Below are 10,589 nucleotides of genomic sequence, written 5' to 3'. Positions count from 1 at the left end.
AGGACCTTCAAACAAAAGGATCAATCATTCATTCATTGTGCCTTCTTCGTGAGGCTGGCTGGCCAGAATGTCACATCCACTGCCCTCACTGACAATGATACTTCTGCAATGTCCTTTTTATGATTCTTGTCATTCTCCTTGTAGATTTCAGACAATTATAATTATCATTTTATTTTGTAGCCAGCTTTTTAGAGCAAATAAACTCGCTGATGACTTTCATAGAGGTACCAATATATGATTGCTGGGAGCCATGGCTACATCATTTGATCGGCTGTTTGACAGGGTCCAGCCGATTAACGTCGAGGGGTGCAGGGTCGCCCCTTGGTGAAGAATAACCGGCCGGTCCCTCACATAGTTCTGAAACCTGTGCTGCTTCTAATTGCCCTTCATTCCTTTTCCTTTCTTAACCTCCAGTTTTCACTCCTTTGGGTGGCTGCTTGGGAGGCACTACCTCCTGGGAAAATTAGATATAGTAAGAGAATGTGACCACCTGCAGGTAACTTTCAAGATGTTTTTCAGTTAATTAATGGAGGAGCACACAGTCCCATTTGAGACAAGCAGAAAGGAATCCTGCCCAGGTAAGATGTCGAATTGGGTTTATGGTCTCCATCTGGTTAATGTTTCCTTCTCCCTCCAGTTCTTTGTCTAAATACATATATGCATCGTCCTTCTAAGTTTGCTGGTTAATTGGATGATCAAGAAGTATCTATATATTATTCTTGACCTTCTGCTTTCTGTTAAAATGTTATAGAGGTTTTCTCCTAAAAGCAATAAATAATAAATAATTGATGAGTAGAAGGGCCGAGGGGTGCAAGAATGCCCCTCGGTGAAGGATGGCCGGCCGACACCCCTGATATTTTCTGAATTATATGCATGCTTTCTATCAAGGTTATGTCTATACTTATTTCTGTTTTTTATTCTTGAAGATATATAGTTTAGCTTAGCTTTTCAGCCCTTTACTTTACTATCAAAATGATACTTTCTCTGGCAGTGTGTTTAAGGGACTGTTAGCTCCACAATCTAAAAGACAAAGGAATGCTTCCACCCCCTAAAGGGCGGGAAAAAGTAAAGATGTTTAACTGCCCGCTGAGAATGCAGATAGCCCTGGGGATAAGATACCCTGGAGTCGCCTTTTGTTCCCATTAACCATCTACACTAATGACGTAAATGATTGAGGGAGGCAGGGATGGCTCCACCAGGATGCAACCAGACGGACTGCTGTCCTGTCCGGAGGCCTGGACCTTCTCTCTTTGATTTAACTTTACCATGAATCACAACAGACGCCTAGGTACCTATCTCCTTTAGCTTAGAGACAACAAACACTAGTTAATTGCGGAGAAGACTACCATTAACCTTATGCTCTATAGAATAGAATGCTAATAAATATTCTTGTGCTCGTTTTTTACTTCCTTATCTCTCTGAGAATATTTGTAGAACTATTTCTGTACTAATCCTGAAAAATATATAAACGACACTCGTGCACAGTAAAGTCGGACTTGCTAACACCAACCCAAGTCTCACGTCCCCTTTATTTTCCCCCTCCCTCATTGCGCCGACGCCGTCCATCCCTCAGGAACCTGGACTCCGCCGGGGCGGGACCCCGGCATATGATCATGAACTATCCCAATAATTAATGAATACCCCAATAGTGTATTAGTTCCTAGGGCCACCATAGCAAAGTGCCACAAACTGGGTGGCTTCAAACAGCAGAAATTAATTCTATCGCAGTTCCGGGAACTAGAAGTCTGCTATGAGATGCGGGCAGGGCCAGGCTCCCTCTGAAACCCGCAGGGAAGAATCTTCCTTGCCACCTCCTGGCTTCTGGTGGTGGCCGGGAATCCTTCCCACTCCTTGGCCTGCGGCCACATCGCGCCAGTCTCTGCCTCCGTCATCACACAATGTCTTCCCTGTGTGTTTGTGTTCAGACTTCTCTCTTCTTAAGAGTGCAGTGGTGATATTGGCTTAGGGCCCAACCTAATGACCTTTCCTTAAAGGTCCCATGCCCAAGAACTGGGGGTTAGGATTCAAATATATCTTTTTGAGGAACACTAGTCAACCCATCACAGATAGGACGCATGCAAACACACTTTTGAGATAGAATACTTTCCAGGCTGGGATCTCGAAAAGTGTGCAGATTCTTTGTAGCCTTAGTCACGGTATCCGTATACTTAAAGAAAATCGTGTGCACAAAAGGGAAGTAGTTAGTAATGGAAGCACAGAGTTATCTAAAGTTAGAGAGGCAAAGACAGGTCGGGAAACACCCCACTGCTTATGTAGGGTTGCTCTTCCAAGAAGGAGGAGGGCAATTGGCCCTTGTGGTTAATGTTCCCTAGATATGAACCATATGACTCACGCCCCTTGCTTTGATTCTATGCTCATCTAACAGTCTTCAACTTCATTTCATCTTAATAGGAATTCCTCTCCAGGGACAGAGCAGAGGACAACTCTACGGTTATACAACTACTAGTTAATACATTTGAGTTGAGGTTTATGCATCAGTATTTTATAAGTCAGGCTAGTGGGGCTCCATCCTAGTTCTATCAGATTTCCAAGCCTGAAGAATCAGCAACCCTGAGATGTGGCAGTGAACCAGTGCTGCTCCCAAGGGAGTGGGTGAGTTGGATCGGGCTTCACTTGCCAATGGCTCTTCTTTGCTGCCTATCCCTGCAAATTACATTACTTATGTTCAGAATTAATTAAATGATTAGCAGCTTAAACACTGAAAGTGCATACTCTAGAATGATCTCTACTTGCATTGAGAATGACCTAATGTATTGAGGATCGAATTGTTCTATGAATCAGAATCAAGATCCTTATGAAAGAAACAAACAAAAAATCTTTAGGAAACAGCTTTGCAATCCTGGATGAGTGCTGGATGAAAATGGTCCAACGTTCTGGACCTCTGAGGCTACCAGATGCGTTACTACGAAAGAGGAGCAATCAGAAGATGAGCAATGTTGATGGTCCAACCCCAGCCTGCTGTCCTCACATGATGATGGAGTTGGCACGGCTTTCCTCATCTGACCCTGAGTGTCTGCCTCTAGTTTCCGTTGCTGCTCTCAGATACGTCTGTTACTCATTCCCTCTTTCTCCCACTTTGCTTCTTCACTGTGTGCTGATGCTTTATATGCTGACAACTGCATGCTCTTCCCTCTCCTCACATCCAAGGCCTTTTATAATCTGACCGTTATCCTCCTTGTCTCTTACTTCTCTTACGCACATATGTGTTCTTTCCTCAAGCTAATGCGGACTGTCATGGCTGCCCCACACTTACCGTGTGACATGAAGCTGATTAGTCCACCATGTGGGAAGAGAACATCTCCCTTTTTACATCTCAGTGCTTCACCCAACCTTGTAGTAGAAAAGTGCCCAGTACATGTTTACGAGTGGGAGTTGGATGCAGAAAAGGGACCATGACAGAATGTGGCTACCTCACGCAGACGACCACTTAGCTGTCTCCAAGAAGATGCAGAGTTGGCATTACCACAGAAACTTGCTGTAGCTCAGAATCCAGTTTGATAACTTGTAAAACACGAAAGTGTATAATCATGAATGCCAGTCAATTTATTCACCATCAGACCTATTCATCTCCTCGCCCTCCCTCCCTAGACCAGAACAGAAACTCTCACCCAACATTAATGCACAAACCCTGTCAATATCTTTTTTTAAAATTTTGCTCAAAACTGACACCACTCCTGCAGATATTAACACTCTGCACTCTCCTTCACACGCATTTCTTCAAATTTAGCAAAATGCAGTTTATTCCACTTAATACAAAAACTCTTACATTTCATATCTGCCCTTGAGTTTGTATCCAAACCAGTCTGATTATAGTTTGAGTTCTCAAACATTTTGGTTATTAACTCTCTTGATTCACTCCAATAGGAGTTTAAACATATACATTGTAGTACGTGGATTTTCCTCGTTTAGCCATCAGAGCCCAAACTTATTTCCAAGCTCTCGGCTGAGGCTCTGGCTGCTGTTGCCCTATGTCATATTATTGACCCACTTTGAACATGGCCCCGAGGTGGGAAGAGTGGGCACTGTTATTTCAAGTCGACGCCCCTGAATACACCTTTAATTTTTATTAACCTTCCCTCATATCAGAGAGCTGGCCCTCTCCCTGACCTGGCACATTTGGTCTGTCAGACTGCATAAGTTCCAGATCTTTTGGAACCAGGCTTATCTTTATCAGGGCTGTGTTCAAATTCCTCGCCCTCAGCCCAGAGCTCTGAGAGTCTGGTGAAGCTCTGAGGGTGATGGAGAAATTGGAGAGTGTTCCTTTAAGGTAGGAATCAATGAGGAGGGGAGCCAGAGAGTCTGCCGTGGAAGCAGCTCCTAGCTGCAGCCTGGGGCCCAATTAGCGCGGAGCTAAGCCGGGGTTTTGTTTAGCTTAGCAACCGCCAGCGCCCTCCCGGGCCGTCGGCGGAGGCCCAAACATCTACCCTCCGCTCGTGGTGGCGCTGGCAGTTGAAGCATGTCGCCTCGGTGGGCTCCGGGACCTTTGGCCCTCGGGGTCTGGTAGCACGGGGACAGGGCAGGAACTGCTCCCCGCAAGGGGTGGCCACGATCCCCCCTGCCTTCTGCAGCCTGAGCACCCTGCGGGCGGCCCTGGGCTTCGCGGAAGGTCAGTCCGACGGGGTGCGGGGCTGAGCGCGGGAGAGGCTCCTCCGTGCCGAGAGCGCACCAAGGCCGCCGAGGCTCCGCGGCGTGCGGGGACCCCAGGACCCCCGTCGCCGCCTGGGGCCCCGTCCGATCCCTGGGAGCAGTGGTGGATGGAGCCTTGCAGCCTGATTCCCGGGGATCTTGAAATACGGGCAGCCGCGGGGACAGCACTTCCAAGGCTGGGACATGAAGGTCGCTGTGTTGGACCTTGGGTCTCTCTTTGCCAAAATCTTCAAGACCTCGACGGCGCCCGCGGCCGTCCCCTCCCCGGTCGCCTCCTCCAGCCACTCGGGAGGCGCTGCCACCGCAGGGCGCGCGGGCTCCGGGGCGGGCAGCTCGCTTAGCACGGCCACGACCCTGACCCTCTTCCCGGCCCTGGCGCCACACTCCCCTTCTGCCTCGCGGGGGGCGCCCGTCCCGCTCCATCCTCTGCTCACCGCCTCCTACCCCAGGGTCTCGGTCGCGAGCCGCGCAGCAGAAGCAGTAGGGAGCCCCGTCTCGCTGCCCAGTAGCCCGAGGGTAACCAAAGGTCAGCCCCTGCCCCTACCCCAGCCCCTAGCCCTGACCCCTTCCAGCGGTGGCTGCAGCGCCGCGGGCTCCCCCGCGCACCTGGTGGCCTTGGCGCGCCCGCCCCCGGGCCCTGGCGGGGTCTGGGCGGCGCTGCCGTCCATCGGGGGCGCCACGGGCAGCGGCAGTTTAGCCTCGAGCCCAAGGAACCTCCGCTCGGCCGGCCCCGGAGAGCGAGAGCCCAGCGCTGGGATTCCCCCCGGGCCTGGCGCCAAGACCCTGTTCTTCACCCTGCCCGACATCGGCGAGGAGTGGGCCTCGGACGGCGACTCGGAGGATGGCGGAGAAGCGTGAGTAGCGGCCCGCTCCAGGCACCGCTTGTCTTTCACTGGACCCCTACCCCTCCGCCTTTAGAAAATCGCGCTATTTGCCATAACTTCCAGCTACTCCCCTGGGCGTCCTGCTTGCATTTTTCCTGGGTCCTCCTTGTTCCTTGGCTTTCTGTTTTTTTCAAACATACGCTGTGATATGCTTTTGCTCAGCTTTCTCGGAGATAATCCTCTGCTGTTTAGCAGCGGAGAGGAAGGGGAGATGACGCAGGGCATGAATGATGACGGAAAGAAGGACAGAATTGTTTCTCTTCTAGCTGAAGCGTGGACATTGATAGTCTGGTTTTCTCAAGGACTTTGAAAGGAGGCTTCAAGTCCCTTTCTCTGATGCAGAATGTGGCAGGTGTGTAGGGTGACCCAATACATACGTTGGCAGCTACTATTTTAAGAAATAGTGAGACACTGTGCCTCCCCACTTTTCCGGGATCAGCCCCAATTCTTATCCGAAGTGAGATGGGTTTTCTCTGTGAGACATCTAGTTAATTTACATATGCATAACATCATCTGACACAAACGGAATTTGTAATGCTAAGGACGCATCTGATTATATACTCCATGCCTCCTGAGTTCTTCCAGAAAGGTTGCCTGACTTCGTGGGAACCTTTTCAGGGAGAACTGGAGGGCACTTCCTTCAACACACACACACACACACACAAACACACACACACACACACCATCCTTTCGCCACCAAGAGCAGTGATGAAAACATTCCTCTTGTAAAATGTGTATTTTAGAATTAAGGTGAATTTTATTTTTTAATGAGCAGAACATATGGCCTTATTCTTATTCTCAGAACTCATTCTTAAGTGAGTTCAAAAATGTTCAGCCTTCTGAATCCTACAAACCAATAGCGACTGGTCAAAGGCAGATGAGAAGGGCCCATTCAAGGATGGAGATTTCTGCCTTGCAATCTTGTGAAGGAAGAATAGTCAGGCCTGCTAGCACAGAAGCTCCCCCTGTCCCCCAAAAAATAGACCGGAGAACTTTCTATCAAGACTGATTCCAACCCATTCATAATTTAACTACATTTTCACAAACTGTGTGACATTCATCTCAGTGCTAACATAAGCAGTTACATAATAAGTTGTTTCTTTTCATTTAAAACATCATATTACAAAATATATTAATCAACAGATTTTTTTTTCCCTAAGGAAAATCAATTGCATTTGGATAAGTGGCTAGAATATGTATACCTAAGGAATTAGACCTTTGTCATTGGCTACTGGTCCTTAACGTTTATGCAATTAATGTTTTATGTGCAAACAGATCTACACACTGACCTTAAACTCTAGTCTTAGTGCTTTCTACAAACAGTCACTGAAACATTCAGCACGACCAGTGAAAGAACTGGTGTTGGTTTCCATTTGTGAGCATCTGAGTCCATGTTTGTATTGTCCAAGAATTTTTAACAGATGCTTTTTGAATAGCACTATATTTGGCTTTACTTATAGACGTGACTATTCTGCATTAGCAAATGTATCCAATTTTACTGAAAGTACACACACTGAATTTTAGATAACTGCCATGAGAAATCACATGCATGGATCTTTCTGATTACCTGTGTTTGTACACCTTGTGGGACATTAGACAGCTCTCTGAGTACACCATTTTTCTTTGTTACATATGAAAATAGTCATATTCTCTTACTTTCATACGTCATTCCTTTTTTAATCATAAAGTCTACCAAGGGACAATGGCAAAGGAAGAACATACGAAGGTGATTTTTCCTTCAATGCTATAGACCAATTACCTTGAAGTATTTTTTTTCCCTTCTATATTTCTGGGGTGGCTATTTATAACATTGAATAAACAAACATCATTCAACAATTGATTTAAATTATACAACTACCACCTCACCTGCCAGTTTGCAGATAGCTGCTACTAAATATTAACCTGCTTGATTAATATTAATATAGCATATTTAATTTTCTAAATCCCAGGGACATAGAGATGGGGAAGTGGTTAAAGCAAGAATAAGAGAAAAAAAGAGTAGGCAGAGAGAATGTGGATACATGTAAGACACAGGTAAAGAAATCTTTGAGAAACGTTAGTCTAATTTTAAGACCACTACACTCAGTTACAAAGGAGAATCCTCATTCACAGTTTATACTTTTTTGAAGAAAACCCACACACTTTACATTTGACCTGATTCTCTACTTGGCTTTTGTTAACACTGAAAATTGTGAAATTAATTTGAGTGGGAAAATATGCAAACTTTCTTTCAATTCAGAGCCTTTTTTTTTTTCCACTAAGATGCTATATAGCAACATGAGTTTTGATCTATGACGCATGGATTAGATAAATGAATGGCCCATGGAAGGGGGGTTTGTCCTTTTCATTCCACAGTGTGTACTGGCTGCCACATCTGAAGCAGAGGTGGGGTTCATTTCATTGATACTTTGTGCCTCATTTACATTGTTTTTCAATTTCACCCATTTGTCCTCACTATCTCTGTTGAGCACTTCCGGTCAGAACTACACAATTATCACCTTGTAAAAGGTCTTATTCTGTCTGTTCTGGAAATATAAGAATTTCTAACAGTAGATAAGGTAGGTAGACAGATAGATAATTGCTGTATGTGAATGTTGGTAGACTGTAAACTTCATGTGGTCAGGAAGTACTTGTATCTTTCGTGCGTTGTAGCTGTTAGCATGGGTTCCATTGTAAAAGCCATGTTAGTGTGGAAATACTGCACGGCTCCCTGCAGGGCTGGTTAACTTGGCTGGCAGTACAGTGAATGCAGCGTCTTCTCTCTCAATTCAGCCATTACTGAGGCAGCCTAGAGCTGAGATGACCCAGGAATCAGATGAGTTGAATTCCAATCTCGAACCGTTTTCTAGCTGTGTAATTCTGGGCAGGTTATTCAGTTTTCCAAACTGGAGGTTTTCCTCCTTAAAATGAAGATGATAATAATACTTTCCTCACAGGGATGTTCCAAAAATTAATTGAATTACTGTTTTAAGTGCCTAACACATGGAGGAATGCTTTAAAAGTATTATCTTTGATTGCTATCTGCTTCTTAGCACAGAAGTAAAATTTGAAAATGTTTCATTAAAGGATACATTCCAGATGAAGAAAAGAGTGACAGAAAAAATAATTCATTTGTATTTATCACATGACTGTAATAAATGGCATCTTTTACTTCAATTATTTGAGAGAACAAATTCAGTACACTCTAATCTTTCATCATTTTCTGTGCACAACTCACAGAAGAGAAAGGGTGCCTTAATTAGTATTACCACTGACTGCTGTGCAATACCTAGAAGAAATGTGTCTGCCACTCTGGGATCGAACTGTTAATTTTTCAGTTTTAGAGACAATGCAGAATAATCAACAGCATCGCAAATTGTCCCTGGGCCGCCCCTTGCAGAGCCTTGCCCGTTCCCACCTGGTAGGCCTGTGTTTTATTTTCACACCTTACATCCTTTTTAGGCTCTTTGTCTGTCCTATGACCCTTAAGAGAACACATGCCTGCAAAAGGCATTTAATAACATTTTTGGGTGAATGAATAACAATATTTTCTTCCTCATATAATCTGCTTTCATGGATTTTAATCTTGTGAAAGTCTAGAGGCAATTTAAATGTCCTTCTTTAAGAATAATTGTTGTCTTGAACCTTTTTGTTTTGTTGTCTTGGAGTTTTCCCAAAGTTAGTAATGCCTTCTGCTGGGACTTTGCATTTCCACAGGGATGAATGGTGAGCTCAGTAGACAATTGTTATATGACTATTACAGTCCTGTGTCGCTTAACAACGGGGATACGTTCTGAGAAATGCATCATTAGGTGATTTTGTCATTGTGCACACATCACAGAGTGTACTTACGCAAACCTAGATGGTATAGCTTCCTACACACTCAGGCTATATGCGCCTCATCTTATGGGACTACTGTCACATATGTGGTCTGTCATTGACCGAAAGGTCATTATGCAGCTTGTGACTGTACTTTCTATTACAGTCATGTGACCATTACTTTCATTAAAAATAGTAATAAACTTGACTTGGTTGTCCATGTCTAGCATATGCTGAAACCCAAGAAAACAATTTTGTTATTACTGACTTATGCAATGGTTTTTCTTTGCTGAGGAAGATTCTCCCTGAGCTAATATCTGTTGTTAATCTTTTTCGTTTTTGCTGAGGAAGATTTGTCCTGAGCTAACATCTGTTGCCAATCTTCCTCTTTTTGTATGTGAGCCACCACCACAGCATGGCCACTGATGAGTGGTGTAGGTCTGCACCCGGGAACTGAACCTGGGCCACCAAAGTGGAGCATGCCGAACGTAATCACTTGGCCGTAGGGGCTAGCCTTGCAATCGTTTTTTAAAATTTAAATTATTTTCTCTATTATATTTAAAATCTCAAAAATTATATTTGAGGTAATAGTTGTATGTTTTGCTGTGTATTTAAAGAACATTTTGAATATTTTTAGTGTAATAGCTAACATGTATATAACACTTGATATGTGCCAGGTCCATAACCACAATCCTATGATGTAGGATTTGAATTCAAGTTCTGAAATTGTAGTAGCTAATTTAAATTAGTATAGTTTTTAGAGCATAGGTGTGAAGTCAGATTGATTTTTACTCAAATCCCACTTCATAATTTTTCTGAGAATATTAAGAATAGAATATCAATTCAATATTCACCTTGAGTACCTTACTTAACGTCTTAAAGCCTCACTTTCTCACCCATGAAATGAGAATTAATAGTAACACCTATTCAAAGAGATATTGTAAACAGTAAAAGAGATAATATATAAAAACTTCTCTCTAATGTTGGCTGGTACATAAGCTCCCTCAAAAATAGCTACTACTATTAGTTTATAATTCTCATTATTCTAAATACATTTTTATTTTATTTATCACCCACAATCAGCATCCTTTGTACAAAGTACAGTTTATTGCTATGACCTGCGGGAAAGGTTAATACATTATTTTCCAAACATTCATTGTTAGCCTGTATTTATAAAATATCTATTCCATCCAAAACCCAGATGGAGCTGGACTTTTTGAATAATCAGAGCAAGAATTG

General features: G+C 44.0%; 1 protein-coding gene across 1 annotated transcript in view; it reads left to right on the top strand.

Moving 5' to 3' along the window:
- Window positions 1–4,641: 4,641 nt before the first annotated feature.
- Window positions 4,642–10,589, top strand: part of FAM149A (family with sequence similarity 149 member A) — a 57,674-nt gene continuing 51,726 nt past the window's right edge. Inside the window, exon 1 of the mRNA XM_046648614.1 lies at window positions 4,642–5,522. Coding sequence (XP_046504570.1) covers window positions 4,852–5,522 — 671 coding nt within the window. The 5' untranslated portion in view covers window positions 4,642–4,851. The remainder of the gene's footprint in view (window positions 5,523–10,589) is intronic.

Source organism: Equus quagga, chromosome 22 (assembly GCF_021613505.1).
Source record: "Equus quagga isolate Etosha38 chromosome 22, UCLA_HA_Equagga_1.0, whole genome shotgun sequence".
In the NCBI taxonomy this organism is placed as follows: Eukaryota; Metazoa; Chordata; class Mammalia; order Perissodactyla; family Equidae; genus Equus; species Equus quagga.
This window is presented reverse-complemented; position numbering and strand designations above follow the sequence as displayed.